Source organism: Passer domesticus, chromosome 33 (genome assembly GCF_036417665.1).
Source record: "Passer domesticus isolate bPasDom1 chromosome 33, bPasDom1.hap1, whole genome shotgun sequence".
In the NCBI taxonomy this organism is placed as follows: domain Eukaryota; kingdom Metazoa; phylum Chordata; class Aves; order Passeriformes; family Passeridae; genus Passer; species Passer domesticus.
This window is the reverse complement of record NC_087506.1, coordinates 1,212,540-1,228,844: the sequence shown is the minus strand read 5'-3', so window position 1 is coordinate 1,228,844 and position 16,305 is coordinate 1,212,540. Positions and strand designations below refer to the sequence as shown.

General features: G+C 54.6%; 1 protein-coding gene across 1 annotated transcript in view; it reads right to left on the bottom strand.

The window, feature by feature from the left end:
* The window catches only part of LOC135288458 (leucine-rich repeat LGI family member 4-like), a 31,588-nt gene that overhangs the window by 5,169 nt on the left and 10,114 nt on the right, over positions 1 to 16,305 (bottom strand). Inside the window, exons 3-7 of the mRNA XM_064401848.1 lie at positions 14,271 to 14,342; positions 11,329 to 11,400; positions 9,621 to 9,692; positions 5,642 to 5,808; positions 1,778 to 1,942 (exon numbers count right to left, since the gene is read on the bottom strand). Of these exons, the coding sequence (XP_064257918.1) occupies positions 1,778 to 1,942; positions 5,642 to 5,808; positions 9,621 to 9,692; positions 11,329 to 11,400; positions 14,271 to 14,342 (548 nt within the window). The remainder of the gene's footprint in view (positions 1 to 1,777; positions 1,943 to 5,641; positions 5,809 to 9,620; positions 9,693 to 11,328; positions 11,401 to 14,270; positions 14,343 to 16,305) is intronic.

The following is a 16,305-nucleotide window of genomic DNA, read 5'->3' as shown; positions in this document are numbered from 1 at the left end:
CACTGGGGGCACTGGGGACATCGGGGACCTTGGGGACACTGGGGATGTTGGGGACGTTGGGGACATCAGCAGGAGGGTGTCACCCACGGGGACGGGGTGGCAGGCCACCGGCGCGGAGCCTGGGGGGGCGGAGGGGACGTCAGCGGGGCTGGGGACATCGGGGACATTGGGGACATCGGGGACACTGGGGGCACTGGGGGCACTGGGGTATCATGGGCCTTGGGGGCACTGGGGACATCGGGGACCTTGGGGATGTTGAGGGCACTGGGGACACTGGGGACACTGGGGACACTGAGGGCACTGGGGACACTGGGGACATCGGGGATGTTGGGGACACTGGGGATGTTGGGAACCTTGGGGATGTTGGGGACACTGGGGGCACTGGGGATCTTGGGGACGTTGGGGACCTTGGGGACACTGGGGACACTGGGGATGCTGGGGACACTGGGGACATTGAGGACACTGGGGATGTTGGGGATGTTGGGGACATCAGCAGGAGGGTGTCACCCACGGGGATGGGGTGGCAGGCCACCAGCGCGGAGCCTGGGGGACGGAGGGGACGTCAGCGGGGCTGGGGACATCGGGGACACTGGGGACATTGGGGACACTGGGGACATTGGGGATGTTGAGGACACTGGGGTATCATGGGCCTTGGGGACACTGGGGACACTGGGGACACTGGGGACATCAGGGATGTTGAGGGACACTGGGGATCTGGGCGACATTGGGGACATTGGGGACCTGGGGGATGCTGGGGGCACTGGTTTTTTCCCATTTTTTCCCCATTTTTCCCCATTTTTTCCCGTTTTCCCCATTTTCCCCCCCATTTCTCTCACCGTTGACGACGCTCTGGGCCCGGAACCTCCCCCCAAGCTGCTCCCACTCCCACCCCATTTTTCCCCATTTTCCCCGTTTTTTTTTCTATTTTTCCCCATTTTTCCCATTTTTCCCCCTTTTTCCCCACTTTTTCCCCGTTTTTTCCCCGTTTTTTCCCATTTTCCCCATTTTCCCCCCCGTTTCTCTCACCGTTGACGACGCTCTGGGCCCGAAACCTCCCCCCAAGCTGCTCCCACTCCCACCCCATTTCCTCCCCATTTTTTTGCCTTTTTTCCCCTGTTTTCCCCACTTTTTCCCCGTTTTTCCCCATTTTGTCCCATTTTCCCCCATTTTTTCCCATTTTTTCCCGTTTTCCCCGTTTTTCCCCCTGTTTCTCTCATCGTTGACGACGCTCTGGGCCCAGAACCTCCCCCCGAGCTGCTCCCACTCCCACCCCATTTTTCCCCATTTTCCCCGGGTTTTTTTCTATTTTTCCCCATTTTTCCCATTTTTCCCCCTTTTTCCCCACTTTTTCCCCGTTTTTTCCCCGTTTTTTCCCATTTTCCCCGTTTTCCCCCCGTTTCTCTCACCGTTGACGATGCTCTGGGCCCGGAACCTCCCCCCGAGCTGCTCCCACTCCCACCCCATTTTTCCCCATTTTCCCCGGGTTTTTTTCTATTTTTCCCCATTTTTCCCATTTTTCCCCCTTTTTCCCCACTTTTTCCCCGTTTTTTCCCCGTTTTTTCCCATTTTCCCCGTTTTCCCCCCCGTTTCTCTCACTGTTGATGACGCTCTGGGCCCAGAACCTCCCCCTGAGCTGCTCCCACTCCCACCCCATTTCCTCCCCATTTTTTTGCCTTTTTCCCCCTGTTTTCCCCACTTTTTCCCCGTTTTTCCCCGTTTTTTCCCGTTTTTTCCCCGTTTTTTCCCATTTTCCCCGTTTTCCCCCCGTTTCTCTCACCGTTGACGACGCTCTGGGCGCGGAACCTCCCCCCGAGCTGGTCCCACTCCAGCAGGGCGCAGGCTCCGGCCGCCGGCTGCGCCAGGGCCACCCCCGGGTGCCCCCCGAGCGCGAAGGGCTCGGCCCCCAGCGACGAGAACGGCAGCGACTGGAACGGCCGCAGCTCTGGGGACAGGGGACACCTTGGGGACATGGGGACAGCCCTGGGGACATCACTGGGGACACGGGACAGCTTGGGGACATCACTGGGGACAGCTTGGGGACATCACTGGGGACAGCTTGGGGACAGCCCCAGGGACACAGGGACAGCCTTGGGGACATCCCTAGGGACATGGGAACATCCTTGGGGACATCACTGGGGACACGGGGACAGCCTGGGGACATCCATGGGGACATGGGGACATCCATGGGGACATGGGGACAGGCTGGGGACAGTCTCAGGGACACGGGAACATCCTTGGGGACATCACTGGGGACATCCCTAGGGACACGGGGACAGCCTGGGGACATCGCTGGGACACGGGAACATCGCACCGGGGACACCCGAGGGACACAAGGACAGCCCTGGGGACATCACTGGGGACACGGGGACAGCCCCAGGGACACGGGGACATCCCTGGGGACATCGCTGGGACACGGGGACAGCCCTGGGGACAGCCCTGGGGACACGGGGACAGCCCCAGGGCCACCCCCGGGTGTCCCCCCAGCGACGAGAACGGCAGCGACTGGAACGGCTGCAGCTCTGGGGACAGGGGACACCTTGGGGACATCCCCGGGGACACGGGGACATCCCCAGGGACACGGGGACAGCTTGGGGACATCACTGGGGACACGGGGACATCCCCAGGGACACGGGGACAGCCCCAGGGATGCAAGGACAGCCCTGGGGACATCACTGGGACATGGGAACATCCTTGGGGACATCACTGGGGACACTCTAGGGACATCACTGGGGACACTCTAGGGACATCACTGGGGACATCACTGGGACATGGGAACATCGCTGGGGACATCGCTGGGACACGGGAACATCGCACCGGGGACACCCCAGGGACACAAGGACAGCCCTGGGGACATCCCCGGAGACACCCGAGGGACACAAGGACAGCCTGGGGACATCGCTGGAGGCACGGGAACAGCCCCAGGGACACGGGGACATCCCTGGGGACATCCCCAGGGACACGGGGACAGCCCTGGGGACATCGCTGGGGACACAGGGACAGCCCTGGGGACATCCATGGGGACATGGGGACAGCCCCAGGGACACGGGGACAGCCTGGGGACAGTCTCAGGGACATGGGGACAGGCTTGGGACATCACTGGGGACATGAGGACAGCTTGGGGACACGGGGGACAGCCTGGGGACATCGCTGGGGACACAGGGACAGCTTGGGGACATGGGGACATCGCTGGGGACACGGGGATGGCTCAGGGACACTCCCACCCCCTCCCAGTCCCATTTTTTCCCCTAAAATCCCCAGATTTTAACCCCAAAATCCCCATTTTTTCCCCTAAAATTCCCATTTTTTGACTCAAACCCCCAGGATTTTTCCCCCCCAGTCCCTCCCAGTCCATCCCAGTCCCTCCCAGTACAAACCAGTATAACCCAGTCCCATTTTCCCCTCTAAAATCCCCATTTTTTGCCCCAAAATCCCGATTTTCCCCCCCGAACCCCACCAGATTTCCCCCTCCCAGTCCCTCCCAGTCACTCCCAGTCCCCCCCAGTCCCACCCAGTATATCCCAGTACATCCCAGTCCCTCCCAGTAAAAAACAGTACATCCCAGTCCCATTTTCCTCTATAAAATCCCCAATTTTACCCCCAAAATCCCCATTTTTCCCCCAAAACGCCCAAATTTTTGCCCAACCCCCCCCAGATTTCCCCCTCCCCAGTCCCCCCCCGTCCCCCCCAGTCCCTCCCAGTACAAACCAGTACATCCCAGTGCCATTCCCAGTATAACCCAGTATAACCCAGTACATCCCAGTTCCATTTTCCCCTCTAAAATCCCTATTTTTACCCCCAAAATCCCCATTTTTACCCCCAAAATCCCCATTTTTAACCCTAAAATCCCCCAATTTTTGCCCGAACCCCCCGGATCCCCCTCCCCAGTCCCCCCCAGTCCATCCCAGTACAAACCAGTCTCTCCCAGTCCCATTTCCCCTCTAAAATCCCCATTTTTCCCCCCAAAATCCCCATTTTTACCCCCAAAATCCCCATTTTTACCCCCAAAATCCCCATTTTTTCCCCTAAAATCCCCAAATTTTCGCCCAAACCCCCCGGATTTCCCCCTCCCCAGTCCCCCCCAGTGCTCCCAGTATATCCCAGTATAACCCAGTCCCATTCCCAGTATAACCCAGTCCCATTCCCAGTATATCCCAGTATAACCCAGTCCCATTCCCAGTATAACCCAGTCCCATTCCCAGTATATCCCAGTATAACCCAGTCCCATTCCCAGTATAACCCAGTCCCATTCCCAGTATATCCCAGTATAACCCAGTCCCATTCCCAGTATAACCCAGTCTAACCCAATATATCCCAGTATATCCCAGTATATCCCAGCCCCATTCCCACTCCCAAAATCCCCATTTTTTCCCCTAAAATCCCCATTTTTTGACCCAAACCCCCCGGATTTTCTCCCCCCCAGTCCCTCCCAGTATATCCCAGTATGTCCCAGTACATCCCAGTCCCATTCCCAGTACAACCCAGTACAACCCAGTATAACCCAGTCCCATTTTCTCCTCTAAAATCCCCAAATTTTTGCCCAAACCGCCCAGATTTCCTCCCCCCAGTCCCCCCCAGTCCCCCCAGTATATCCCAGTACATCCCAGTCTCATACCCAGTATAACCCAGTCCCATTCCCAGTATAACCCAGTATAACCCAGTATATCCCAGTATATCCCAGTCCCATTCCCACTCCGAAAATCCCAATTTTTCCCCATAAAATCCCCATTTTTCCCCCAAAATCCCCATTTTTCGCCCCAAACCCCCCGGATTTCCCCCCCCCCCCAGTATATCCCAGTCCATCCCAGTACAAACCAGTACATCCCAGTCCCATTTTCCCCCCAAAATCCCCATTTTTACCCCTAAAACCCCCATTTTTTCCCCTAAAATCCCCAAATTTTCACCCAAACCCCCCAGATTTCCTCCCCTCAGTCCCCCCCAGTCCCTCCCAGTACAAACCAGTACAAACCAGTATAACCCAGTCCCATTTTCCCCTCTAAAATCCCCAATTTTCCCTCCAAAATCCCCATTTTTTCCCCTAAAATCCCCATTTTTCTCCCCAACCCCCCCGGATTTCCCCCCCCCCACAGTCCCCCCCCAGTCCCTCCCAGTCCATCCCAGTACATCCCAGTCTCATTCCCAGTATAACCCAGTCTAACTCAATATATCCCAGTATATCCCAGTCCCATTCCCACTCCGAAAATCCCCATTTTTAACCCCAAAACCCCCCAATTTTCCCCTAAAATCCCCAAATTTTCACCCAACCCCCCCGGATTTCCCCCCCCAGTCCCCCCAAGTATGTCCCAGTCCCTCCCAGTCCATCCCAGTACAACCCAGTATAACCCATTTCCCCCCCAAAATCCCCATTTTCCTCTCTAAAATCCCCATTTTTTCCCCTAAAATCCCCAAATTTTTGCCCCAAACCCCCCAGATTTCCTCCCCCCCAGTCCCCCCCAGTCCCTCCCAGTCCCCCCCAGTCCCTCCCAGTCCATCCCAGTACAAACCAGTACAAACCAGTACATCCCAGTCCCATTTTCCCCTCTAAAATCCCCATTTTTTCCCCCAAAATCCCCAAATTTTCGCCCAACCCCCCGGATTTCCCCCCCCCAGACCATCCCAGTACATCCCAGTCCATCCCAGTTACCGTGGCGCTGGCAGTGCAGCTGTCGGGGTCCCAGCAGCGCCAGGGGGGTGCCCAGGTGGGGGAGGGGCGCGCGGCAGCGGCCCTCGGGGGGGGAGGGGCGGGTGCCCAGCCAGGCCAGCAGCCAGCGCAGCGCGCAGTCGCAGCGCAGCGGGTTCCCGCGCAGGTCCCTGCCACCCGGGGGGGCACCGCGGGTCACCAGGGCCACCAGAAGGCCACCAAGTGTCACCAGGGTGGCACCCAGGGGCAGCAGGGGGGGGGAAGTGGCGTTAAAGGGGCAAAAAGTGGCACTAAATGGCACAAAAATGGCACTAAAGGGACACTAAAGGGACACCAAGTGGCACTAAAGTGGCACTAAAGGGACACTAAAGGGACATCAAGGGTCACCAAGGGGCACCAAGGGGCACCAGAGTGGGGAAATGGCGTTAAAGGGGTAAAAATGGCACCAAATGACACAAAAATGGCACTAAATGGGTAAAAATGGCACTAAAGGGACATCAAGTGGCACCAAATGGCACTAAAGGGACATCAAGTGGCACTAAAGGGACATTAAATGGCACTAAAGGGACACCAAGTGGCACTAAAGGGACATTAAATGGCACTAAAGGGACATCAAGTGGCACTAAAGGGACATTAAATGGCACCAAGTGGCACTAAAGTGGCACTAAAGGGACACTAAAGGGACATCAAGTGTCACCCGGGGGTCACCCAGGGGCACCAGAGTGGGGGAAATGGCGTTAAAGGGGCAAAAAGTGGCACCAGGTGGCACTAAAATGGCACTAAAGGGACATTAAATGGCACCAGGTGGCACTAAAGGGACATGAAATGCCACAAAAATGGCACTAAAGGGACACCAAGTGGCACCAAGTGTCACCAGGGTGGCACCAAGGGGCAGCAGAGTGGGGGAAGTGGCGTTAAAGGGGTAAAAAAATGGCACCAAATGGCACAAAAATGGCACTGAATGGCACAAAAATGGCACCAAATGGCACCAAAATGGCACTAAATGGGCAAAAATGGCACTAAAGGGACATCAAGTGGCACTGAGTGTCACCAAGGGTCACCAAGGGGCACCAAGGGGCAGCAGGGTGGGGGAAATGGCGTTAAAGGGGCAAAAATGGCACCAAATGGCACAAAAATGGCACTAAATGACACAAAAATGGCACTAAAGGGACATTAAATGGCACCAAGTGGCACTAAAGGGACATCAAGTGGCACTGAGTGTCACCAAGGGTCACCCAGGGTCACCCGGGGGTCACCAAGGGGCAGCAGAGTGGGGGAAATGGCGTTAAAGGGGTAAAAAGTGGCACCAAATGGCACAAAAATGGCACTAAAGGGACACCAAGTGGCACCAAGTGGCACTAAAGGGACATCAAGTGGCACTGAAGGGACATCAAGTGGCACCAAGTGTCACCAAGGGGCACCCAGGGGCACCAGGTGTCACCAGGTGTCACCAGGGTGGCACCCAGGGGCAGCAGAGTGGGGGAAATGGCGTTAAATGGGCAAAAAGTGACACCGAATGGCACAAAAATGGCACTAAATGGGCAAAAATGGCACTAAAGGGACAGCAAGTGGCACCAAGTGACACTAAAGTGACATTAAGTGGCACAAAGTGTCACCAGGGTGGCACCAAGGGGCAGCAGGGGGGGGGAAGTGGCGTTAAAGGGGCAAAAAGTGGCACCAAATGGCACAAAATGGCACTAAAGGGACATTAAATGGCACCAAGTGGCACTAAAGGGACATCAAGTGGCACCGAGTGTCACCAAGGGGCACCAGGTGTCACCAAGGGGCACCAAGGGGCAGCAGAGTGGGGGAAGTGGCGTTAAATGGGCAAAAAGTGGCACCAAATGACACAAAAATGGCACTAAAGGGACACCAAGTGGCACCAAGTGGCACTAAAGGGACATCAAGTGGCACTGAAGGGACATCAAGTGGCACCAAGTGTCACCAAGGGGCACCCAGGGGCACCAGGTGTCACCAGGTGTCACCAGGGTGGCACCCAGGGGCAGCAGAGTGGGGGAAATGGCGTTAAATGGGCAAAAAGTGACACCGAATGGCACAAAAATGGCACTAAATGGGCAAAAATGGCACTAAAGGGACAGCAAGTGGCACCAAGTGGCACTAAAGTGACATTAAGTGGCACAAAGTGTCACCAGGGTGGCACCAAGGGGCAGCGGGGGGGGGAAGTAGTGTTAAATGGGCAAAAAGTGGCACTAAATGGCACAAAAATGGCATCAAAGTGGCACTAAAGGGACATTAAGTGTCACCAAGGGGCACCCAGGGGCACCAAAGGGCAGCGGGGAGGGAAGTGGCGTTAAAGGGGTAAAAAATGGCACAAAATAGCACAAAAATGGCACTAAATGACACAAAAATGACACTAAAGGGACATCAAGTGGCACCAAATAGCACTAAAGTGGCACTAAAGGGACACTGAAGGGACATCAAGTGGCACCAGGTGTCACCAAGGGTCACCCAGGGGCAGCAGGGTGGGGGAAGTGGCGTTAAAGGGGCAAAAAGTGGCACTGAATGGCACCAAAATGGCACAAAATGGGCAAAAAGTGGCACTGAAGGGACATCAAGTGGCACCAAAGGGACACCAAGTGGCACCAAAGGGACACCAAGTGGCACCAGAGTGACAAAAACCGGCCGCAGGTGGCACCAATGGCCCCGAAGTGGCACCAAAGGGACACCGAGTGACACCGAGTGGCACCAAGGTGGCACCAACCCTCCCAACCCCCCCAAAGTGTCCTCAAGTGTCCCAACCCCCAAATGTCCCCAAAGTGTCCCCAAAGTGTCCCCAGTGTCCCCAGTGTCACCCCCAGGTGTGTCAGTGTCCCCAGTGTCACCCACAGGTGTGTCAGTGTCACCCACAGGTGTGTCAGTGTCCCCAATGTCCCCAGTGTCACCCACAGGTGTGTCAGTGTCCCCAATGTCCCCAGTGTCCCCAAGGTGTCACCCCCAGGTGTGTCAGTGTCCCCAGTGTCCCCAAGGTGTCACCCCCAGGTGTGTCAGTGTCACCCCCAGGTGTGTCAGTGTCACCCACAGGTGTGTCAGTGTCCCCAATGTCCCCAGTGTCCCCAAGGTGTCACCCCCAGGTGTGTCAGTGTCCCCAGTGTCCCCAGTGTCACCCACAGGTGTGTCAGTGTCCCCAGTGTCCCCAATGTCCCCAGTGTCCCCAGTGTCACCCACAGGTGTGTCAGTGTCCCCAGTGTCCCCAATGTCACCCACAGGTGTGTCAGTGTCCCCAATGTCCCCAGTGTCCCCAAGGTGTCACCCCCAGGTGTGTCAGTGTCCCCAGTGTCCCCAAGGTGTCACCCACAGGTGTGTCAGTGTCACCCCCAGGTGTGTCAGTGTCACCCACAGGTGTGTCAGTGTCCCCAGTGTCCCCAGTGTCACCCACAGGTGTGTCAGTGTCCCCGATGTCCCCATTAATGTCACCCACAGGTGTGTCAGTGTCCCCAGTGTCCCCAATGTCACCCACAGGTGTGTCAGTGTCCCCAATGTCCCCAATGTCACCCACAGGTGTGTCAGTGTCCCCGATGTCCCCAGTGTCACCCACAGGTGTGTCAGTGTCCCCGATGTCCCCAGTGCCACCCCCAGGTGTGTCAGTGTCCCCAGTGTCCCCAGTGTCACCCACAGGTGTGTCAGTGTCCCCAATGTCCCCGATGTCCCCAAGGTGTCACCCCCAGGTGTGTCAGTGTCCCCAGTGTCCCCAGTGTCACCCACAGGTGTGTCAGTGTCCCCGATGTCCCCAGTGTCACCCACAGGTGTGTCAGTGTCCCCAGTGTCCCCAGTGTCACCCACAGGTGTGTCAGTGTCCCCGATGTCCCCAAGGTGTCACCCACAGGTGTGTCAGTGTCCCCAGTGTCCCCAATGTCACCCACAGGTGTGTCAGTGTCCCCAGTGTCCCCAGTGTCCCCAAGGTGTCACCCACAGGTGTGTCAGTGTCCCCAGTGTCCCCGATGTCCCCATTAATGTCACCCACAGGTGTGTCAGTGTCCCCAGGTCCCTGAAGAGCCCCCGTGGCAGCGACTCCAGGCGGTTGTTGGCCAAACTCCTGCGGGGACATTGGGGACAGCAATGGGGACATGGGGACAGCAATGGGGACACAGGGACAGCAATGGGGACAGCAATGGGGACACAGGGACACTGGGGACATGGGGACAGCAATGGGGACATGGGGACAGCAATGGGGACATTGGGGACATTGGGGACACAGGGACAGCAATGGGGACATGGGGACAGCAATGGGGACATTGGGGACATTGGGGACACAGGGACAGCAATGGGGACATGGGGACAGCAATGGGGACAGTGGGGACATGGGGACATGGGGACAGCATTGGGGACATTGGGGACACAGGGACAGCAATGGGGACATTGGGGACAGCAATGGGGACATGGGGACACTGGGGACATGGGGACATCGGGGACATGGGGACACAGGGACAGCAATGGGGACATTGGGGACAGCAATGGGGACATGGGGACAGCAATGGGGACAGTGGGGACATGGGGACATGGGGACAGCATTGGGGACATTGGGGACACAGGGACAGCAATGGGGACATTGGGGACAGCAATGGGGACAGTGGGGACATGGGGACATGGGGACATGGGGACACTGGGGACACAGGGACAGCAATGGGGACATTGGGGACAGCAATGGGGACAGTGGGGACATGGGGACATGGGGACATGGGGACATTGGGGACACAGGGACAGCAATGGGGACATTGGGGACAGCAATGGGGACATGGGGACATGGGGACAGCAATGGGGACACTGGGGACAATGGGACACTGGGGACAGTGGGGACATTGGGGTCATTGGGGACAGTGGGGACACTGGGGACATTGGGGACATTGGGGACAGCAATGGGGACAGTGGGGACACGGGGACATTGGGGACATGGGGGCACAGGGACAGCAATGGGGACAGCAATGGGGACATGGGGACACTGGGGACATGGGGACACTGGGGACATGGGGACACAGGGACAGCAATGGGGACACTGGGGACACTGGGGTCACTTTGGGGACATTGGGGACACTGGGGGCATTGGGGTCACTTTGGGGACATTGGGGACACTGGGGGCATTGGGGTCAGTGGGACATTGGGGACAGTGGAGACACTGTGGGGACACTTTGGGGTCACTGGGGACACTTTGGGGACATTGGGGACACTTTGGGGACATTGGGACATTGGGGTCACTGGGGACGTTGGGGACACTTTGGGGACACTTTGGGGACGTTGGGGACATTGGGGGAGTTGGGGGAATTGAGGACATTGGGGACACTGAGGGGACAATGGGGACATTGTGGTCAGTGGGGACATTGGGACATTGTGCGGGTTGGAGGGATTTGGGGACACTTTGGGGACATTGGGGACATTTCGGGACATTGGGGACAGTGGGGACAGTGGGGACACTGGGGACAGTGGGGTCATTGGGGACATCGGGGGCATTGTGCGGGTTGGAGGGATTTGGGGTCACTTTGGGGACATTGGGGACATTGGGGACATTGGGGACACTGGGGGCATTGGGGTCACTGAGGTCACTTTGGGGACATTGGGGACACTTTGGGGTCACTGGGGACACTTCGGGGTCAGTGGGACATTGGGGACAGTGGAGACACTCTGGGGACACTTTGGGGACACTGGGGACACGGGGTCGCGGTGTGCTGGTCACTCACAGGAAGAGCAGCCCCCGGAGCCCCCGGAGCGCGGCCGGGGCGATGGAGCCCAGCTGGGAATCCTCGATGAACCTGCACCAGTACAGACCAGTATAAACCAGTATGGACCGGTACTGACCGGTATAAACCAGTACGGACCAGTATGGACCAGTATAAACCAGTACGGACCGGTATAAACCAGTACGGACCGGTATGGACCAGTATAAACCAGTACGGACCAGTATAAACCAGTACGGACCGGTATAAACCAGTACGGACCGGTACCGACCGGTGTAAACCAGTATGGACCGGTACGGACCGGTACGGACCAGTACGGACCAGTATGGACCGGTACCGACCGGTATAAACCAGTACGGACCAGTACGGACCAGTATGGACCGGTACCGACCGGTATAAACCAGTACGGACCGGTACGGACCAGTATGGACCAGTACGGACCAGTATGGACCAGTACGGACCGGTACCGACCGGTATAAACCAGTATGGACCAGTACGGACCAGTACGGACCAGTATAAACCAGTACGGACCGGTACGGACCAGTATGGACCAGTACGGACCAGTACGGACCGGTATAAACCAGTATGGGCCAGTATGGACCAGTACAAACCAGTACAAACCAGTATAAATCACTCACAGGTACTCCAGTGCCCCCAGGCCCGTTCCCAGTACACACCAGTACACACCAGTACAAACCAGTATAACCAGTATAACCAGTATAAATCACTCACAGGTACTGGAGCGCCCCCAGGGCCGTTCCCAGTACAGACCAGTACAGACCAGTACAGACCAGTATAACCAGTAACACTCACAGGTACTCGAGCGCCCCCAGGCCCGTTCCCAGTACAGACCAGTACACACCAGTACAAACCAGTATAACCAGTATAACCAGTATAAATCACTCACAGGTACTGGAGCGCCCCCAGGCCCATTCCCAGTACAGACCAGTACAAACCAGTACAAACCAGTAACACTCACAGGTACTCGAGCGCCCCCAGGCCCGTTCCCAGTACACACCAGTACAAACCAGTACACACCAGTACAAACCAGTATAACCAGTATAAATCACTCACAGGTACTGGAGCGCCCCCAGGCCCATTCCCAGTACAGACCAGTACAAACCAGTACAAACCAGTAACACTCACAGGTACTGGAGCGCCCCCAGGCCCGTTCCCAGTACAGACCAGTACACACCAGTACAAACCAGTACAAACCAGTATAAATCACTCACAGGTACTGGAGCGCCCCCAGGCCCATTCCCAGTACACACCAGTACACACCAGTACAAACCAGTATAACCAGTACAAACCAGTATAAATCACTCACAGGTACTCGAGCGCCCCCAGGCCCGTTCCCAGTACAGACCAGTACAAACCAGTACAAACCAGTATAACCAGTATAAATCACTCACAGGTACTGGAGCGCCCCCAGGCCCATTCCCAGTACACACCAGTACACACCAGTACAAACCAGTATAACCAGTACAAACCAGTATAAATCACTCACAGGTACTGGAGCGCCCCCAGGCCCGTTCCCAGTACAGACCAGTACAAACCAGTATAACCAGTATAAATCACTCACAGGTACTGGAGCGCCCCCAGGCCCGTTCCCAGTACACACCAGTACAAACCAGTACAAACCAGTACAGACCAGTATAACCAGTATAAATCACTCACAGGTACTCCAGTGCCCCGAGGCCCATTCCCAGTACAGACCAGTACAAACCAGTATAACCAGTAACAATCACTCACAGGTACTGGAGCGCCCCCAGGCCCGTTCCCAGTACACACCAGTACAGACCAGTACAAACCAGTACAAACCAGTACAAACCAGTAACACTCACAGGTACTCGAGCACCCCCAGGCCCGTTCCCAGTACAAACCAGTACAAACCAGTACACACCAGCACAAACCAGTATAACCAGTATAAATCACTCACAGGTACTCGAGCGCCCCCAGGCCCGTTCCCAGTACAGACCAGTACAGACCAGTACAAACCAGTACAAACCAGTACAAACCAGTATAACCAGTATAAATCACTCACAGGTACTGGAGCTCCCCCAGGCCCGTTCCCAGTACAAACCAGTACACACCAGTACAAACCAGTATAACCAGTACAAACCAGTAACAATCACTCACAGGTACTGGAGCGCCCCCAGGCCCGTTCCCAGTACAAACCAGTACAAACCAGTATAACCAGTATAACCAGTAACACTCACAGGTACTCGAGCGCCCCCAGGCCCGTTCCCAGTACAGACCAGTACAAACCAGTACAAACCAGTACAGACCAGTATAACCAGTATAAATCACTCACAGGTACTCGAGCGCCCCCAGGCCCGTTCCCAGTACACACCAGTACAAACCAGTACAGACCAGTACAAACCAGTACAAACCAGTATAACCAGTAACACACTCACAGGTACTGGAGCGCCCCCAGGCCTGTTCCCAGTACAGACCAGTACAAACCAGTATAACCAGTATAAATCACTCACAGGTACTGGAGCGCCCCCAGGCCCGTTCCCAGTATAACCAGTACACACCAGTACACACCAGTACAAACCAGTACAGACCAGTATAACCAGTAACACTCACAGGTACTGGAGCTCCCCCAGGCCCGTTCCCAGTACACACCAGTACAGACCAGTACAAACCAGTAACACTCACAGGTACTCGAGCGCCCCCAGGCCCGTTCCCAGTACAGACCAGTACACACCAGTACAAACCAGTACAAACCAGTATAAATCACTCACAGGTACTGGAGCTCCCCCAGGCCCGTTCCCAGTACAAACCAGTACAGACCAGTACAAACCAGTATAACCAGTATAACCAGTATAAATCACTCACAGGTACTGGAGCGCCCCCAGGCCCGTTCCCAGTACAGACCAGTACAAACCAGTACACACCAGTACAAACCAGTATAACCAGTACAAACCAGTAACACTCACAGGTACTCGAGCGCCCCCAGGCCGTCGAAGGCTCCGTCCCCGATGCTGCGCAGGCGCCCCGAGGCCACCAGGCTGCGACAGCGCCCGGGGGTCAATTTGGGGTGAATTCGGGGCTTTTTGGGGCAGTTTGGGGTAAATTCGGGACATTTTGGGGTCAATTTGGGGCATTTTGGGGTCACTTATGGGGGAAATTTGGGACAAACTTGGGGACATTTGGGGACAATTTGGGATCGTTTGGGACATTTTGGGGTCAGTTATGGGGGAAATTTGGGACATTTTGGGACAATTTGGGACATTTTAGGGAAAATTTGGGACTTTTTTGGGGTCAATTTGGGACATTTTGGGACAAATTTGGGACATTTTGGGGTATTTTGGGGTCAACTATGGGGAAAATTTGGGACATTTTGGGGTCAATTATGGGGACATTTTGGGACATTTTGTGGATATTTTTGGGAAAACTTGGGACATTTTAGGGGAAATTTGGGACATTTTGGGATATTTTTGGGATAAATTTGGGACATTTTGGGGTCAGTTATGGGGAAAATTTGGGGTAATTTCGAGCCATTTTGGGACATTTTAGGGTCAATTTGGGACATTTTGGGGTCAATTATGGGGAAATTTGGGATACTTTGGGGACATTTTGGGACAATTCTGGGACCTTTAGGGGTCAATGATGGGGAAAATTTGGGACATTTTAGGGACTTTTTGGGACATTCTGGGACAAATTTGGGACATTTTGGGGTCACTTATGGGGGAAATTTGGGATATTTTAGGTCAATTGTGGGGAAAATTTTGGGACTTTTGGAGCCATTTTGGGACATTTTGGGACAAATTCGGGACATTTTGGGGCATTTTGAGGTCAACTTTGGGGAAAATTTGGGGCATTTTGGGGTCACTTATGGGGGAAATTTGAGGCAATTTTGGGACATTTGGGGTCCACTTGGGGAGATTTGGGACAAATTTGGGACATTTTTGGGACATTTTAGGGTCAATTTTGGGACATTTTAGGGGAAATTTGGGACATTTGGGGACTTTTTGGGGCCAATTTTTGGCAATTTTGGGACATTTGGGGTCAACTTGGGGAGAATTTGGGGTCAATTTGGGACATTTTGGTGAATTAAGGGGAAAATTTGGGGATATTTTGGGGATATTTTGGAGAAATTTGGGACATTTTGGGGTCAATTCTGGGGAAAATTTGGGACATTTTGGGGATATTTTCAGGAAAATTTGGGACAAATTTGGGGACATTTGGGGACTTTTTGGACATTTTAGGGTCAATTTTGGGATATTTTTGGGATCAATTTGGGACATTTTGGGGTCAACTATGGGGAAAATTTGGGGTAATTTCGAGCCATTTTGGGACATTTTAGGGTCAATTTGGGGACAGTTTGGATCTATTTTGGGACATTTTGGGGGATATTTTGGGATATTTTGGGACATTTTAGGGTCATTTTAGGGATATTTTTGGGACAAATTTGGGGACTTTTTCGGGTCAATTTGTGGCAATTTTGGGACATTTTGGGGTCAATTTGGGGACATTTGGGGTCAATTATGGGGGAAATTTGGGACATTTTGGGGCTATTTTCGGGAAAATTTGGGACAAATTTGGGACATTTTGGGGTCAGCTTTGGGGAAAATTTGAGATACTTTGGGGACATTTTGGGGACAGTTTTGGGGTCAATTTGGGACCTTTCGGGATCAATTATGAGGAAAATTTGGGACATTTTGGGGACATTTGTGGGATTTGGGGACATTTTGAGACATTTTTGGGTCAATTTGAGGACATTTTGGGGACATTTGGGACATTTTGGGGACAATTTTAGGACATTTTTGGGATAAATTGGGATATTTTGGGGTCAACTTTTGGGAAAATTTGGGACATTTTGTGGATATTTTTGGGGAAATTTGGGACAAATTTGGGGGCATTTGGGATCATTTGAGACATTTTAGGGTCAATTTTGGGACATTTTAGGGGGAATTGGGACATTTGGGACTTTTTGGGGTCAACTTGGGGAGAATTTGGGGTCAATTTGGG